This window comes from Thalassophryne amazonica, chromosome 13 (assembly GCF_902500255.1).
Source record: "Thalassophryne amazonica chromosome 13, fThaAma1.1, whole genome shotgun sequence".
NCBI lineage: Eukaryota > Metazoa > Chordata > Actinopteri > Batrachoidiformes > Batrachoididae > Thalassophryne > Thalassophryne amazonica.
In genome coordinates, this window is record NC_047115.1 from 94590150 (window position 1) to 94609359 (window position 19210).

The 19210-nt window shown below is 41.6% G+C and overlaps 1 protein-coding gene across 1 annotated transcript; it reads right to left on the reverse strand.

Annotated features, from left to right (window-relative positions):
• Positions 1-222: 222 nt before the first annotated feature.
• bag3 (BCL2 associated athanogene 3) lies at positions 223-18927 on the reverse strand. The gene is made up of 4 exons (XM_034184165.1): positions 18688-18927; positions 7111-7446; positions 6631-6981; positions 223-1320 (listed from the first exon to the last, which is right to left on the reverse strand). The coding sequence occupies exons 1-4, from the start codon at positions 18877-18879 to the stop codon at positions 466-468; spliced, it is 1734 nt and encodes a 577-aa protein (XP_034040056.1). The 5' UTR covers positions 18880-18927; the 3' UTR covers positions 223-465.
• Between the last annotated feature and the right edge of the window lie 283 nt (positions 18928-19210).

Genomic DNA, 19210 nt, shown 5'->3' on the forward strand with positions numbered 1-19210 from the left:
CTGTTGAATTCTGAAGTTTGGTGTAATCACTGTAAAACCACGTTTGTGCTAATGCACCAATTATTGATCTTTGAAAGAATAAAGAAAACCTTTACACAATACTCGATCAGGACAAAAAAAAAAAAAAAAGGCAACTACATGTAACATTTCTTAAGAAAATACTTTTCTTACATTTATTGATAAAGGCCTCATTGATTTGACTAGAAAATGTTGACAACGCGATCAAGCAGCTGTCTTTTTATGAAGACATTTGCAGAACATGGAAGGCAACAACATTGGCCTGAAAACTGTGACTGCACTGAGATATCGTCAATTATGTGCTGAATTGCAGGAAATACCAACACGTTAATCAATACATGCAAGTTCCACAAATGCTGTAGAGAAGAGGAAGAGCATTGGCCACAGCAGACTCCTTCACTATCAAATATACAGCCTCTTCTCTCCCCTTAATTGTGAGCAGTGCAGTTATGAGATCTCCTTTGCCGCCTCTATGTTCGCCTTGCTGATCATGTCAGGTTCTCCTTTCGACACAGACGTATCACCAGCAGGCCCACTTGTCTGCTCCTCCAGTTGCTCCAGTTGTTCCAGTATGGTCTGAACTCGACGGACTCCATCACGTCTTGCTTGGCGCACATCGGCACGACCTTGAGGGTCAACAGAGTCCAGTGCTAAAAGCTCTTTGGTTAGCAGTTCCTCCAGTAATAAGTACTTCTTATCATTTCTCTTTCCATCAAAACATTTCACCTCCTGTTCCAGTTTAGCGACCCGTGTGTCTATCTCTTGGACCTTAGCCAAGCCTGGGTGGATCGGGCACTGAGCAGCTTTTTCGGCTTCTACCGTTACAGGTGGGGCCTCTGGTGGACCAGCAGCCGTGTCCTGGATCTCTGGTTTCAATGGTATTTGGACGGTGATATCTGCAGTATGTTGGGGTAGTGGTGGCTGTTCTGGTTCCTGGGGCCGAGGGAACTGTTGCTGTGACTGTTTTAACTGTTGTGGGTGCAGAAGCTGTGGGGTTGTCTGAGGTGGAGGCGGCTGGAACTGCTGAGGGGACTGAGGTGGCGGAGGCTGGAACTGTTGAGGGGACTGAGGTGGCGGAGGCTGGAACTGTTGAGGGGACTGAGGTGGCGGAGGCTGGAACTGTTGAGGGGACTGAGGTGGCGGAGGCTGGAACTGTTGAGGGGACTGAGGTGGCGGAGGCTGGAACCTTTGGCTGTCAGTTTCTGTGGGTAGCGGGCGAGGGCTCTCTGGTTTCTGCTGAGTGCATTGTTGTTCCTGCTCCAGTTTCAAAGGTGCCTCCCTTGTGGGGACATGATGATGGGGCTAGAGGGTAAAAACAATCCATTAGGATATTTCATAATCGAAATGAAAACATACAGGCCCAATCTCAATTCTATTTGTACGCCTTCCCCTTCTCCTTTAAAAGAAGGGGAATGTCTCTAGCCCAGGGGTGGGCAACGAGGGCCGAGACACTGCAGGTTTTCCTTGCAACCAATCACCACACCAGGTGGGTTGCTGATGAACTTCTCCCCTGCACATAAACACCTGGTCATCAATGAAATCACCCGCTGAGACACCTGAACATTAATGAAATCACCTGCAAAGGTGACTGGTAGCAAGGAAAACCTGCAATGTCTCGGCCCTTTATGGCACATGATTGCCCACCCCTAGCCCTATGAATTGAGACACCCCTCCGCCTTGGGGGGGGGGGGACTGCCCGTCTCAAATTGCTGTCGTCACTGTTTGTCAACATAGCAACCGAAGCAAAACTTGTTGCAGTAGCCCGTTTGCTCTTTTTATTTTCTCGCTTTTGTGCGTAAATGCAAAGAAATAGAAGAAGTCGCAGGTTTTGAGTATATTTCTTATTGTTACATGGGAAACAAGGTACCAGTAGATTCTCACAAATCCAACAAGACCAAGCATTCATGATATGCACACTCTTAAGGCTATGAAATTGGGCTATTAGTAAAACAGGTAATACAGGTAACTCCAGACTGTCTTTGATCATCCTGGAGCTGATCAGTGGGTGAGCCTTTGCCATTCTGGTATTTTTCTATCCATTTTGATGGTTGTTTTCTGTTTTCTTCCACATGTCTCTGGTTATTTTATTTTTTTTTGTCCATTTTAAATCACTGGAGATCATTGTAGATGAACAGCCTATAATTTTTTGCACCTGCGTATAAGTTTCCCCTCTCCAATCAACTTTTTAATTAAACTATGCTGTTCTTCTGAACAATGTCTTGAACGTCCCATTTTCCTCAGGCTTTCAAAGAGAAAAGCATGTTCAACAGGTGCTGGCTGGCGCGCGCACGTAAAGATAAAAAAAAAAAAGAAAGAAACTCCACTGCTTGCTGTGAGGCTGCTCCTCGCTCTTTCCCAAAAAAACTGTCATAATTGTGTTTAGAAACCAGTCACCATTTGCTTTATTATACAACCCCTGGCAAAAATTATGGAATCACTGGCCTCAGAGGATGTTCATTCAGTCGTTTAATTTTGTAGAAAAAAAGCAGATCACAGACATGACACAAAACTAAAGTCATTTCAAATGGCAACTTTCTGGCTTTAACACTATAAGAAATCAAGAAAAAAGATTGTGGCAGTCAGTAACGGTTACTTTTTTAGACCAAGCAGAGGAAAAAAATATGGAATCACTCAATTCTGAGGAAAAAATTATGGAATCACCCTGTAAATTTTCATCCCCCAAATTAACACCTGCATCAAATCAGATCTGCTCATTGACAGTGACCCTGTGTGTCTTTTTGCAAGGAATGTTTTTGCAGTTTTTGCTCTATGGCAAGATGCATTATCATCTTGAAAAATGATTTCATCATCGGTCACAGACGTTGACTCCAGTTTCCTCCCATTCGTTCCTCATTTGTTTTGTTGTACATTTTTCGATTTTTGAGACATATTGCTTTAAGTTTTCTGTCTTGACGCTTTGTCTTCCTTGGTCTACCAGTATGTTTGCCTTTAACAACCTTCCCATGTTGTTTGTATTTGGTCCAGAGTTTAGACACAGCTGACTGTGAACAACCAACATCTTTTGCATCATTGCGTGATGATTTACCCTCTTTTAAGAGTTTGATAATCCTCTCCTTTGTTTCAATTGACATCTCTCGTGTTGGAGCCATGATTCATGTCAGTTCACTTGGTGCAACAGCTCTCCAAGGTGTGTTCACTCCTTTTTAGATGCAGACTAACGAGCAGATCTGATATGATGCAGGTGTTAGTTTTGGGGATGAAAATTTACAGGGTGATTCCATAATTTTTTCCTCAGAATTGAGTGATTCCATATTTTTTTCCTCTGCTTGGTCTAAAAAAGTAACCGTTACTGACTGCCACAATCTTTTTTTCTTGATTTCTTAGTTTTTCTTAAAGCCAGAAAGTTGCCATTTGAAATGACTTTAGTTTTGTGTCATGTCTGTGATCTGCTTTTTTTCTACAAAATTAAACAACTGAATGAACATCCTCAGAGGCCGGTGATTCCATAATTTTTGCCAGGGGTTGTACATCTGTGTAGTTAATTTAATAAGTAAAATAATCTCCATGGACGATTCCCTCGCAAGCGCACGTAAAATAAAAAGAAACTCTGCTCCCGCTGCTGTGGTGCTGCTGCTTGCTCCAAAAACTCTCTCATAATTGTGAAATAAAGGACAAAAGAGACATAAGTCCTGCTCACAGGCTGCTACCAGAAACAGGACATGTTCACATCTTCAGTCAAACTCCAGACATCTCCACATCACTACATATTCAGTCCCTGATTGGTCATTGTGGCGCGAAGAGACGAAAAAGTTCAGATTTTTCAACTTGGGGAGGAGGGCAACACGATGTGACGTGACGCAATATCACGCCACAAACGCGCAAAATCGCTTCACTCGCGTCGCGCTGTGCAGTTTGGCGCCAAAATGCGTCCTTACATAGGGATTACATGGCAACCTGTGGCTGCACTCGCTCGTGTCGCGCCCGGTGTGAACGCAGCATTAGAGACATTATCTTCAGTTCACGAGGCTCCTCCTTGAGCATGGCACTAATTTCAAGATGTTCAAAATTTAGCAACAACAGCATATGGCGCAGTTTCTGTACGAGTTACTATGACATCTTGGAGGGATTTGCGTGGTGCTTACGAGGCTGCTAAAAGCCCATTATGTGTGTGCCTGGCAGCTATGCAGGACCTGAGAGGCGATTTTTGGAGCAGCTGCCTTCTTGCGCACACAATTCCACCTGCTCTGTGCGCTGGACACTATATAAAAAAAAATTATTTTGTAGCAGACTAATCATATTCTGCCAAAGCTTGGATGCTGAAAACACCTAATCACTTCTGGAATCACAGAGGACTGTTTCATGGATGCTTTTTTCCCCTCTTTCCTGATCCATGTGGAATGTATTTTGGAAGAGCTAAAGGTAACTATTTTTAATGTTTTATAGTTTGATAAAACAGTTCCTCCCTGTTAAGGTATGTCTATGGTTGATTTAGTATCTTGTTAATGAATCGCATGAGCTCTGCTGTGTGCGCGCACTGCGCCTTGAGTCAGTGACTCATCACGCTCCAAAGGAGCATTTAGGTAGAACGCCAGCTCACAAAAGAGTGATTTTTCAGTCAATAATAGACTAACAGTTAAAAATGGATGTGTGTTTAAAGCCGCGGAAGAAAGAACTCCAGTGAAGCAGCGCAGAGCTGTGCACCAACACAATAGGAGCGTGCCCAAAAAACTGATTTTGTAGACATAACACAAAAAGTTGTATCACGGTGACTTGTAAGCTGCGGAAGAAATATATACAGTATATATGTTAAAGTGATCTACATGAGTTGCGGCAGCAGGTGTATATAATTAAAGCGGCCACGTCATTGTGTATGGAGAATGGCAGCGTGCGCAAAAGAGCGATTTTGCAGAAATAAATGGACGAACACCAAGTTAAAAGTGGGATCACTGTGTGAAAATGACTGTGTTTAAAGCCAGGAAAAAAAGCCAGCAAGCCACAGAGGTGGCTGTCCAACAACCCTTGGTTTGGTTGTAGCTGGTCTGGTGCATTACAGGTGGACAGCAATCTGGCGCACAGGGCACAACCGTGGGTCTGTACTGGAGCATCTATTTTTGGACTGTTTAAAAAAATGTGACACCTTTAAATGCTGCTGTGAATTGAAAACCCACACTTTAAAGGGACCAGGTGTGGGAGGGCTCAAGGTGTTATCATGGCGTTACGTAGCTTAGCCTGGATGATGCGAGCCATTCGAGGCCCTAATGACCGGTCGGTTGTGGCTTACTAGAAGCTGCTACATGGCACATGCAGGGTACAGAGAGGCACCTTAGTAGCAGATGCGTGAGATGAAAATGTGAGTCATTCTTCGATTAATCACTGACACACCCATGCGTGGCTCATTATTCATCCTTCATTATTTGGTGGGATCCAGGCTTAACGGAGTTCTGAATTGGATTACAGCTCTTGTAATCAGCATTGGATGAATTTACTTTATAGCGGTTTTCTTTGTTTTAACTGGTTCCACGACATGTTGCGCCAGACCACCTTCAATATTTTGTCAAGTTTAAGTTTGTTAGATTTTTGCAGAAATTACATCATCATAAAGCATCACTCTGCACAGATTAAAAATCATTGTAAGCAGCATCACTACTCAGTAAACATCTCATCTGTGAAGATGTCAAATTAATAAGTCATGCAATATGTTCGTGGTGTTGTCTTAAAGGCACATGCAGCAGTCTGATGCCATACAGGGACAGCGATTCAACACAAATGTGAATTGTATGCTCTGGCTTTTAGGTTCCTTGTATGTAAAGTAACCAATTCCATTTATTCTTCCAAACTTTCTGAACAGAGTGATACAGGCTGGTTCGCTGTTGCATGCTGTCTACTCTAAGCGCCCCTTACATAGTCTATGCCAGGGGTCTTCAACTCCAGTCCCCGAGGGCTGGTGTCCTGCACCTTTTAGATGTGTCCCTGGTCCAACACACCTGAATCAAATGGCTGAATTACCTGCTCGGCATGCAGTCAAGTTCTCAAGAGTGCTGCTCATGACCTCATTAATTGACTCAGGTGTGTTGAAGTAGAGATGCATCTAAAAGTTGCAGGACACTGGCGCTCAGGGACTGGAGTTGAATACCCCTGGTCTATGCTGACACACAGAGCAGGCTGACCCCACCTCCTCCCGAAAGCATGAGAGAGGGACAGTAGCAGCAACTCCCAGCGGTAAGGAGAAAAACAAAACAGAATGCACACCACTCCTGGGACGTGGCATCCGAGGGGCATGGCACATATTATATATGTTTATCCAGCCTTCATATATATCCAGCCTTGTTGATTTTGCATCAGGACAGCATTAAGTGTGAATGGTGAATTGCATTATCAGAATGTCAAAAACATGCAGGACTAAATGTGTAGTTATCAGTTAGCTAATGTATAATGATGTGCACAAAATGATGATCTGAATCTTTTGTTTGCTGAAACCCTTGTTTTTATAGGTCTCATACAAGATCACCTACTGTAATATTCAACACAGGGCCAGATAAAAGTATCTCCATGAAGCAGCAGAGAACTCGTCTGTGGGGGTGAAGGTACTGTATCTGAGGCTGCTTTGGTTTATATGACAAATCCAAACAAAGGCACAAAAAGTCAGATTACCTGTGATCTTTCTGCCATCATATGTGTTATAACAGGTGACTGGCTTCGAGCATGAGGTGGGAAGTGACCAGCAGCAACATCACGATGCTGAGGAAGCAGTATCGGGGAAGCCCTTTCCCGGGGAGGCTGCATTATGCCAGAATAAACAGGCCATTCTTCCGTCTGAAAGCGATGGAAAGGCTGCTGATGCTCTGAGTATGGGACACGCTGAGAGTAAATCGAAGGATTTGGCTGAGGGTGGGGTTGTGCCTGGCCTCCTCCACCCTCATGGATCACGGGGATGGAGATGTAACCTGGTTGAAGACCTGTGCTGCTGGGTCGTGGGGATTGGTGAAGAGGGGCCGTGTAAACCTTAAACATAAGATGCCAAATTGAAACAGTGAGAATTCTCCTTGGTCATTCAAATCATTCCAAAATACAATCTGAGGTGCTTCTTAGACAAGAGTCGGCCATCCATCCAGCCTGCATGACTAATCTTACCTCTGCTGGGTGTGACACTGGCGAGGCAGACTTTCCAGGCTCAGGGGAGCAGCTGTCTGACAGTCCATGTAAAGGTGATCTTGGCCTGCAGTGGAGACCTTGCGTTGGGGAAGGCATGTGCCCTTCTGTTCGAGTATTCTGTGGAGCAGACGGCTGGATGTAGGAATAACTTGGGTGGTGTTGGTGTCGGAGTTCTGCACCCTCATGGAACACTGGGATTGGGACATAACCTGGACGAAGAGTGGGTTGCTTCATCTCTCTCACGAAAGTCTTCTGCAACTCCTGTGGACTTGGTTCTGGTGGTATGTTGGGTCCGTTTGCTGACACCTCTCTGACCTGACAAACAGATACACAGTCACTGGGTTTTTCCATATGGTGTCATATTAAAGCAATCCCTTCTGGTTTACTTTCAAGTAACTAAGTTACTAAATGTTCACATTTTGCAGTAACACAACTCTGAACTTCTAAAACTGCAGTAACTCGGCATCTTCGACTCTAGATCTGAAAAAGGGGCACCCAGAGAGTGACTTGTGCAAACTCATTTATTGTGGTACGGTGGTACCATAACACATGGCTTTGTGTGCATTAACTATACTTACTTCAGGGTTTATTACAACAACAGGGAAGCTATATAAATTTGCAGACGTTTCCCTCCATTAAATTCATCATAATGTAATGATATCCATTTAATTTTTTATGACCTATTTAAGTGTATGATTTTGATAAGGTGCAAATTAAGGATCAGCTTTGCAAGTGAAATGTAACTACATTTTGTAAGCACTGACCTTGACTTTGACCTTTAAAGGACAAACGTCAAACAACAACAACAACCATCTAGGTTTATTGTCCCCATTCTAGATATCCCTTGAATAACAGAATGCACTTTTACATCCAAAGCAGACGCTCAAAGTGCTTTACAATGAAGTTCAGGTCACTTTATCTGCACCCATCAGTAAATCTGGTTTGCAGTAGAGTCCTCACTCAGACACTGGGAATGTGAATCTCATCACTGACAACGATTCGATACGATTCATTCTTGTTCTCAATTCAATGCAATTTGATGCCGATTCAATTCCTCACAATGTGATAGGATGCGATTCAATATGATGCAAAGAAATTATACCAAAAATTTAAATCGAAAATAAGAAGCTGCAATTTAGTATGGTATTCTTCTGATTCTACTAGAGGCACAGAATTTGTTTTACTCCTTATAAGCAGCAAATTTACCAGATTCAATGTTCTGGAACAGGAACAGGAATCAGTTCCCTCATATGTGGAACCTGTTTGATCACACTGTCAGAACTGAAACAGTAAGACAACATCACTCATTGACTGACGTAAAGTGACTCACTCATTGACAGACTATTGCCTAATTTAGAATATGTGTGCCAAATTCCATTCTTTTATCACAAAATGCACAATTTGTATGGAAATTTTACCTAAGCTGCACCACCACTGTCAAGTATTCCTATTTTTTTTTTTTTTTTTTTTTTAAACCAAAATAATTCCAAATGCCTGATTTAAATGTTTTAGGTGCATCAAAAATCTCCTAAAACTCCTTGCACCATTGTTGTGGGCCCCCATTTTAAAATAGATTTGTTGCGGTAGAAGCGTACTTTGCTTTCAGGCTTCCCTCCATGGTGCATTCAATGTGAGTCAGAAAAAAAAAAAAAAAAAAAAAAAAAACACAACTGATGCAAGCATGCAGCGACCGATCCATCATGATTTCATCTGTCGATTGAGTCAATGCACATTGAATGAATCGATACACTCGCATTGCGCAGTTTGTATCTAGATACCAATTCGTATCGATTAATCTCCACATCCCTAACAGACACACATGCAGAAACAAATAGGCATATGTCTTAATGGTCATTATGCAGGCAAATGAAACAATGACATCAAAGTTCTCAAGAGCCCCTTCCCACCTCACTCACTCATTTTCAACAGCTTACTCCAATTAAAAGTCACGGGGGGCCTGGAGCCGATCCCAGCAGTCCCTACCGAAAACATTTAAATCCACTACAACAATAACAACAACAAAAACAGGATGAAACAATATGCTAAAATAAGTAACATGAGTAGAACTGTATGAACTATAAAATGCAGAAATAAAAAAAAAAACACCTGCGCCTCATATAGTTACACACCAACATCAGCCTGCTGCCATGCAAAGGCACAACTGCACAGCAAGAGCAGTACGGGGTTTCAGGACCTCGCTCCAGGGCACCTTTGTGAGTTTCCTCTTTGATAAGCAACTGAACCAAGGTCATAGGTACATCTCTCTAATGCCCCTGTTCCACAGAGCACAGTTCCTTCCCGTTTCATCCCGAATAACAAATCGAGGTGTTTTGTAGCATCACAGTAACTCCTTGATCCATTTTTTTTTTTTTTTTTTTTTTATTTAGTTTTGTTGGGGAATGGAGAAATCACTCACCCAGTGCAGGAGGGTCACTCACCCACTGTCACTCTGGCCGGAAAAATTACTGGTACAGCGATGACCACCAGGTGACTGCTTTTGTGTTCCAATAGTGAAGCAGGTAAGTATGATTTCTGGCCAGAATTGTTCACTTGGTGATGCAAGCAGCAAATTTGGCATGAATGTTCTTCATAAATCAGTGTTTGAGAAAAAAGTGCTGGCCACTTGAAAATCCAATATGGCGGCCAGGTAGGGGTCAATGAAGAATTGCACAGGGGTCAAAATCTAAAAATGCTCCAATCATATTGAAAAGTATAACATTATTTGTCTGATTATAAATATTCCAAAAAGGTATAGTTTGGATTATCTATGTCTGACTGTTCTGGAGTTATGGGGTAAAAACAGCAAGAATGGTGACAAAGGTCAGTTTCAGTTTGTACAGGGGTCAAAAGATAAAACTGCAACAATTTTTGTAAACTGTGATGCAAATTTTTGGTTGAGTTAATGTGTTAAAAAGGAACAGTCTGCACCGTGTGTCATGCTTAGTTGTCACGTTACAGGGTAACGTCTGTCACATGCCATAGAATCCAGTGGACGTCGACATTGTTTGACATTTACCTTGCAGACCAAGCATTCAATACAGTCAGAACTATTCCATTTATTAATCCTATTAGTTCAACCAATAATTTGCACCACGTTTTACCAAAATTGGGGCAACTTTAACTTTTGACTCCTGTATAAACTGAAATTGACCTTTGTCACCATTCTTGCTGTTTTTATCCCATAACTCCAGAACATTCAGTCATAGATCATCCAAACTATACCTTTTTGCAATCTTTGGGACCAGACACATAATGTGGTATAGCTTTCAATATGATTAGAGCATTTTTAGATTTTGACCCCTGTGCAATTCTTCACTGACCCCTACCTGGCCACCATATTGGATTTTCAAGTGGCCAGCACTTTTTCTTCAAACACTGATTTATGAAGAACATTCATGTCAAATCTGATGCTTGCATCACCAAGTGAAGGATTGTTTCAGTTATCTGCTGCACTACTAGTCAAACTACCAAATACTTCTCTTATTTCATCTGCGTGCGCTTGTGATCCTCACACATCATTCAAAGCAAAGATCAGCATGAAGCACTTAATGGAATCTTACGGCTCTCTTCAAAGCTGTGACTCGAAATGTTTCGCTGGCTGAATTCAAAACAAGAAGCCGACTATGAACTAACGAAGTTACGATGCCTAATTGTCAATTGATAATGTTAGATATCAAGGTAGGATATCACACAATTTGAAGCAAAGATTGCAGGTGAAGCACTCTGGCATATTTAAAGCCTTGAATCAAAGCTAGTCTCACAGGCTGAATTCAATACAAGAAGCCGATGGTTAACAGCATGCAGTTGCACAACTACAAATGGTGAGTTTTAAAGCATTTCAACTGTTCAACTACATTAAACACCCTCCTACATAGACAGAGTAACATAACGTGATCTGAAGGGCCACCTGAATAGTTTGCAGTTCTACACCATGATCGTTAAATACAGTAATTACTGTCATCTGATGAAAGGTGATAGACTGACAGAGAGAAAGAGATTACTGTATCTGGACACAAATACATTCAAGTGCTAATTTATTAGGTACACCAAGTGAAACAATGTAGCCCTGTAACAAATCTACCTCCCTGAAGGAGTGAAGATGCATTCTCCTAAAAATCAATACCACCAGCTGTCACAGTTTCCAAGTAACATATGTTTTAGTCTTCATTTGCATCACTCAAAAAAAAAAAAAAACAAACAACAAAAAAACAGAACATGGTACTGTATGGTAAATTGATGTTGTGTAGGTACTTCTCAAAAATGGAGTGACCATGCAAGAAGACTGCTGAGGCAAACCAACACAGTGGCGTAGTGGTTAGCTCTGGTGCCTCACAGTAAGAAGGCTGTGGGATTGCTTCCCGGCCTTTCTGTGTGGAGTTTGCATGATCTCCCCGTGTCTGTGTGGGTTTCCTCCCACAATCAAAAACGATTTTTTTTAGGGTCTGCTCCTTTTTCTGCTCCTGACCAAGGCAGCGTCTCTACATCTGGAGTTGGTCTCTGGGCCCCAAACTGTGGCCGCCCACTGTTCCTAGAGGTTGGGTTGTGTCTAATTGTATTTAGGAAGGGTTACATGTAGAGGATGAATTTGACTGTATACATGTATGTACAATGACCGTAAAGGTACGAGACATGACAACTCTGATGGCGTTACAGGCATTTGTGGATGTAATTGGAGAAACTGTGGATAATGTATCTTTGGTCTCTTGCATCAGGGGTCATAGCTCCACCGATTTATTAATAGAAACATGAGTCCATCAACCTCAGACGGTGAAGCTGGAAACAAATTAACCGGTTTCATCAAACCATTTCAATGGGGCAGTGCAGTCTCGTTTGAACCCCTATGTGATATTGCGGGATTTGACCACTTCCGGGGAAAGTCTGCACAATCACCGAAGCAGTCGCAAAAAGTGCAGTTTTTTTGGTTCCCAGTGGAGAAGTGAAGATGAGGCAAATGGGAGTGGTTGTGTCGGTAAGTGTTAGCCTACCCACTTCACCTTGACAGAGTAGCTATGTTCTCTCGCCTGCACAACCGCCTCGACATGTTTGAGCTCCGGTTCATAAACTAACCACAACACATGTGCACTTTCTGCCGCATTGTCACTTTCTTTGCATTTTCGCTTTGTATGTAATTTGCTCAAAAACTCAAAGTGCCGTGTTTCTGATGTGGACAGACGAGGGCTGTCCCCAGAAGTAGAAGTACTGCATAATACGAGTCATATTTTAACCCTTCAGTGCCTGCCCTCAAACGACACTACAGTGTCCAATGAAACTAACAACAGACTTTATAGGGTGAAATCCCGGAACTGTGAACAAGCTGTACACTGAGACTCCTCTGGATGATATTCAGAGAGCCCTCTGAGATGACACACATCCTTCTGTCAACATTTGTTGACATGCATCATCCAGGTTGCACTTCAGATCTTGTCCCACTTTCCATTTGACATGTCCATGTATGCAAATCCTCAATGTAGTTTGCATATAAACGCCCCAGAAACAGCCAGATCTTGAAGTATAGGCATATTATATCTGGGACACTGAGCAGATCGCAGTCTGCAGGACTTTAAGAAGCAACAAAACATCTGTCAGTATCATCAGTTTTCAAAAACTGGTCACTTCTACTGACCCTGCAATTCTGCAGGACTCTCGCGCATCTTCACACAAGAACATGATGAACTCCTTAGCTGCATCACCAGTACTGGAGTTTAAGGTCTAGCAGTGCAGCTCTGGACACTGGAACCAGGTTGCAACAGCTCAGTCCCTAAAATTTTGTAATGTTAAAAAGGACAGAGCTATTTTCACCATTTTATTAGAACTACTGCGGCAGATGCAACTGTTGTAGCCAACTGTATCAATGAAACAGGCTGTATTAAAAAAAAAAAAAAAATCATTTGTCTGTGAAGCGTCACTTCTGGTAAAGCCGTCTATCAGCAGGTAAAGCTGCAAACAGAATGTCTCTCTCTTTGCGATATTACTGTTCAGAGCACACATTGACACAACAGACAAATGGTAAATGGACTGCATTTATATAGCGCTTTTCCATCTGCATCAGATGCTTATAGCGCTTTACAATAATGCCTCACATTCACTCCTTAGCCACTAGACCATCACCTCCCCAAGGTGATGGTCCCCAAGACCCCATATCTTGTCATTTGTCAAGAGTAACCAAGTCTGCTGCTTGTAATATGCTTGTTGACAGAGTAATACCTGACACCATTGGAAGAAGCAGTTCAGCCACAACAGCTGCTACTCCTCGAGTGTTCCAGCCATTAGAGTGACCACCCAAGAATTAGATATATCCCCCTATCAAGAGCTCAAAATGAGAGGGCTCCTTTCCCAGTTCCCTTGACTGTTGTGGGCAATGCTTGTCTGTTATTATCTATGCCCCTTTAGTGGTGTCTCTGTGATACATCTGTGTTATCCAATTTGTCCCCACTGTTTGCACGTTGGTCACTTCTTTTTTCCATATTAGTTCTCCTTCTGTTCTTGGAGTTGGTTATTATTTATGGTAAATAGACTGCATTGATATAGCACTTTTCCATCTGCATCATGCGCTTTACAATAATGCCTCACATTCACCCCGATGTCAGGCTGCTGCCATACAAGGTGCTCACTACACAACAGGAGCAATAGGGGATTAAGGACCTTGCCCAAGGGCTCTTAGTGATTTTCTGGTCAGGCTGGGATTCGAGATGAGTTTGTATTTTGATCGTCTCCTTAGCGGTTCTTACTCTTCATGCTAGTTTTCCCACTGTAGCACTTTCTGTGCTGAGCTCCATGTTGCTTTTCTGTTAGAGCTCACGACTTGGTATTTATTTGATTACCTCCTTTTAAAAAATAATTCACCTTTTAAAAAATAACTGACTTTGCAGACAATATCACCACATACATACCCATCCATCAGACGCCTCCATTACGGTAATGTGAAATGATTTATTCTGAAATGTCGGTCTTCTCTCATCCAGGAGCATATAGTTTCAGCTTGCCACATCAATGAATGGAACCACACTGCCATCTAGTGGATATCCAGTGTGCATTTGCAAATCAGTAGGCATTTGTTTTTGGATCTGGATTTCGCGAAAAGAATGTCTCAAAATTACGTCACAGAGGAAAGCGATGAATGCGTGTAATTGGTGATCCACAAATGCTGAAACTCGATTCACAAATACAATTTCCAGTTTTACAAATGTAATTTTTTTTTTTTTTTTTTTTTTTACAAATTAAGCTTTATATTTGCAAATACAACATTATTTGCAAAGACCAATTTACAAGTTACAAATATGAAATTTGCATTTGTGGATATCTGAACACATTTGCAAATCAATGATTATTTGTAGATCACCCTGCATGCATTTACAAATATTAATGAGACAATTTTAACCCCATACTAATCCCATCACCAACCCCCAAAAAGAACTTCTCTGTACTTTGAAGGACCACCTGTGGTTCAAATGCAGTTGAACAACATGCCGAGGACTGAATTATCTTTTAAATTTGAATTTACATTATTTCAGTGTCAAATACATGGAGATCAAAAATAATTAAAAAGGTTAAATGTTACATGTAATTTCAGCAGGGCAAGTATCGCCATTGTACATTTAGTAAATGATGTCACGTTTGATACTCTGTGTGCTTCTTACCCTGTGTGCTGCTATACAGTTCTGCTGGAACCTCAATTTCTCTGAGGGAGTCTTTAAGAGATCAGTAAAGTTCTATCTAATCTAATCTGTTACAATTAGCAGTGAGTTTGATTTTAGCCCATTTTCAAACTGGGGCAACAGTTTACATCAGTAAATCTGTTCCTGTATCCAAATGACCTTACTTAAAAACCTTTATCCTCAAAATACTTCCTTATCTTTTAACATTTCAATTATCCACCTTATGGTGTCATAAAGGGCAACATACTTCTGAGTGCTGACAGACTGTTGGACTGAGTAAAGTAATGTGTTCACCAGGAATCCAGGTACTTTTTAACTACTTAAAAGTAACTAAAAAGGCCACCTTAAATGAAATTCGGTAAACTGACTCCTATTAAATATTTGCAATTTTTTAAATCAGTGATTCAGGCCATATTTGATGATTATCTATATAGCTGTCTATAATAAGGATTATGTAACTTAGTACTCTGCTGTAATTATCAAGCAGAGTGTGACGCATCACATTCACTTTTATGAAACAACCTTTGAATTTGATCCAGATCATTAAGATGTAGCAATTCAGAAGCATCCTTACTGTAACACTGCTGTAATAAGGTAGTTACATGTTTAAGACACCCTAATGTATTCCTACTAATTACCGATCCAAAATAACTGAGAAATTACCAATAATCAGAGGTATGTCTTCTCTGAATGCTTTAGTTTTATTCAACCCAGATATGATTATCCTACTAAGAATGTTAAAGTTGGCTTCATTGTATTCAGAACTCCACTGCAAGATTATTATCCAAAACTATAAAGCGAGAACATGTCACGGCAGTTTCACCAGAACTACAATGGCTACCCACATCTTTCAAAATTAGCCTAATTTCCAAATACTGTTACTTCTTTACAAAGTCCTGAATGGTCTTGTTACATTACAGTTCCCCTCTACTCAAACTCCAGTATTCTGCTGGATTGATAAATATCTATCATTCAGACAAAAACTGGTGGAGTCTGGTTGAATTATTGAGCAGGACTCGTAACTTTCTCAGTACTGCCCATGTCATGGATGCGTTAATGGTTTCAGTCACTCAGCTCCTCCGTACACAGTCACTCAGTTTTTGAGAACTGCCTACTCCAGATTTATCATGCTGTGCCATACTATATACACACTGAACAAAAATACAAACCTAACACTTTTGTTTTTGCTCCCATTTTTCATGAGCTGAACACAAAGATCTAAAACATTTTCTACACAAAAGACCCATTTCTCTCAAATATTGTTCACAAATCTGTCTAAATTTGTGTTAGTGAGCACTTCTCCTTTGCTGAGATAATCCATCCCACCTCATAGGTGTAGCATGTCAAGATGCCGATTAGACAGCATGATTATTGCACAGGCGTGCCTTAGGCTGGCCACAATAAAAGGCCACACTGAAATGCGCAGTTTTGCTTTACTGGGGGGGGGGGGGGGGGTCTGAGGAGAGTCAGAAAACCAGTCAGTATCTGGTATGACTACCATGTGCCTCATGCAGTGTAGAGTTGATTAGCAGCCAAATGCCATCGAATGTGAGTTTTTGCCCACTCAAGTCGGTTACCATGATGTAACCAACATGAGTGATGACCAATGAATGTCCTTTAAATAAAATTACCATGAACAACAAAAAATAACTGCTGCAAGTACTATAAATAACTGAAATTAAACAGGGCTTGTTCACCAGTTCTTCTGGAAGGCACCCACCTTTTTCAGAAAGTTACCTGTAGGATACACGGGTCAAAGCTTGGAACCAAATTGCATTAACGCAAATGGCCAAATATATTTAATAAATGAAATAAATGCAGCATATCTACATACATTCCACTATAGCCAAAAAAAAAAAAAAACACCAATTAAATATTTAATTGAATCACACATTAAGTGGCACACTGCTAAATTTGCCTGAATAATCATCTTCACTAACAAACCACAAGTGTAGGTGTTTGTAAACAAGGCATTTGTCCATTATATACCATTAATAGTGTAATTTACAGCACAGCTTATAAACTGTTGCCACAGTAACCATGGAATGGCTGCTGGTAAAAATGCTGAGAAATAGGCTTTCAAAGAAAAAAATAATAATAATATTGAGTCAGCTTAGTAAAAACAACTTGGAAGCTCAGTCAAAGCAACAGTTTAAGATAAATAAGGCCTTATTTGAGATCTCAAGAGTGTAATTAAGAGGTAGCATTAATGTTTTTTATTGTCTGTTTTTGCAAGACAAAAGGACGTCATGCTGGTCAGTTTTGAGTGAACACTCTCACTACACAACATGGCCTGTCAGCAGCTGTCAGTGGTTGGTGGACAACAAAAATTACTTTGAGATTTATATACAATGCTTTGGGGTAGAATTATACAAGCTCACACAGACAGATGTATCTACAGCACAATGAATCCAATCAGGTGGACTGAGCAAACTGCTGCTCCACCTGGTACAGAGCAGAGTCCAGATCAACTCTGATTTATAATAGGAAGCACGTTATCTTGTTTACATGACAGAGATTCAAGTCGAACAAAATGCCTTTTTTAGTTGAGACTTTTGATTAAATTTTTTTCATATTCCAGTGATATCCTCTGTTGTACATTATTCAGTCTAGTCTCCTGTTCATCAAGGGTCTTTAATTTTTGAGCTGAATTCTTTTAATACCATCAGTGAGGTCCAGCAATTATGGAAAACCACCTTCTGAAATTGTAAACATACAACAATCTCTTTTGGTGTGTACATGGTATCAGACTTCTGTCCTTACTGCACAAAATCTAAAGTCCAAAAGCTCTTGTTTCTTGGTTTGGATCAGACCAACAATTTGACTTCATGCTGAGCTCCAAACACTATGACTATTATGCATCTTTATATCCAAATACCTGACATCTAGAGGGACTGAATGGTGCCTGTAATCAAAACTGGTGAACAATCAGTGAACCTCATTTATGATTCTTCTGCAAGAGATTATCATTCTTCCATGCAGTAGTTGACTTTACATCATGATACAGATTTAAAAAGAAATGATACAATTCGATACAAGGCCCCAAGAAACGACTACATAATACGCGATGGATCCTTCCTCTCCTGCCTTCATAATTAATTGTGAAAAATAATTACTGGTTGCAGCCCTCAATAAGACGACCGTCAGTGAGACATGCATGCAACAGGTGTGGTGGAACAAAGCCTTTGAATACTGGAACAACATGCGACAACTTTTGTGCCTGGGAGCAGCCAACAGCAACATAAACTGATTTATTGAGTAAGCCAGTGTAAGTAATACGTTCTGAAGTGGCTGTGAGTGACCCTTTGCCCTCTGCCATTCCACCCCGGGACTCTCCACGCTGCCCAGCAGCACTGCACCAATTTTATCCCGCGACAGCTGTCTTTCCAGTAGAGATTCTTCGGGGACACTAACTTTGAACAACAGCAATACGCGTCTGTCTCTCAGATTAAAGGCTGCCAAGACAAAGCTGGCTTCATTAAAACTTTACCCTCCTCAGACTCTGTTGGGAAACATGACTTTTAAAAGAGATGAACACATGAGACGGACCAAAGTGAAGCTGACACACCAGCGTCGATCCATGTAGGGTAAAAAGTTTAACGCCTGTTTCAGCGTCAAAGAAAAGCTTCCAGGAGAGACGAAGGCAGCTTCAGCAGCCTGCAGAGTGACTCATCGAGTAATTATAGGCGTCAGATCAGGAAAGGGGACATAACCGGGACTCGATCAGCCTTTAGAACAGGTTATCTGAGCTGCCTGTGAGGGAGGAGGGAGGGGGAGAACAACAACAAGGCCCACAGACACACAAACAGACAAACCAGACTAAAAAAAGACACCGCAGCCCGCGATCTCAACACCACACAACTTTACCCCGCTGCGCTTTCTCTTTATTGATTTATTTTACCTTTTTCGTGTCGTGTCTGGGGTCATTCCAGGTCGTCGTGCGGTTGTTGTGATCCACAAAAAAAGGCCACCCGGTGTGAGGGTCGATTTTTACCTCCCAGCCGAGCGGCAGCGGCTCGTTGTCGTTATTATTCGCCATCGTCTGTGTCTTCATACCGTTCATGTTGCTGGTTGTCGAGTAGCACTGAGACATTTCATAGAGGCGACGACCACTTTAAAGATTCCTCGGAGTGACGTAGAAAAGTGGGCTGGAAGTTTCTCGAAATAGCGGGATTGATGGCGGGGTGGGCGGAGCCAGCGCGGCACGCCGGTATGGAATCCCAACTCACCCCGTCACTCAGCCGCCGCCCCCACGCTTAAAGGAAACGCCTCAGGTGCGTTCGATTTTATTTTTTCTTGCTTGTCAATGTTTTGCCAAGTCTGTCGAGAATGTGAATTTAAGTACGTTTTAGGACATTTAAGGTATTTTAATCACACTATACTACAAGGAAAGCTGTAAAATATACTCAAATTCAAAAAGTTTT

Bases quoted from the DNA above. Each gene is read 5' to 3' on its own strand.
- bag3 (XM_034184165.1), bottom strand. From the start codon at position 18,879: ATGTCTCAGTGCTACTCGACAACCAGCAACATGAACGGTATGAAGACA. The intron at 7,447-18,687 runs GTAAAATAAATC...TCTGTTTGTCAG, and splicing joins CCAGACACGACACGAAAAAG to GTCAGAGAGGTGTCAGCAAA. The intron at 6,982-7,110 runs GTAAGATTAGTC...CTTATGTTTAAG, and splicing joins CAGTGTCACACCCAGCAGAG to GTTTACACGGCCCCTCTTCA.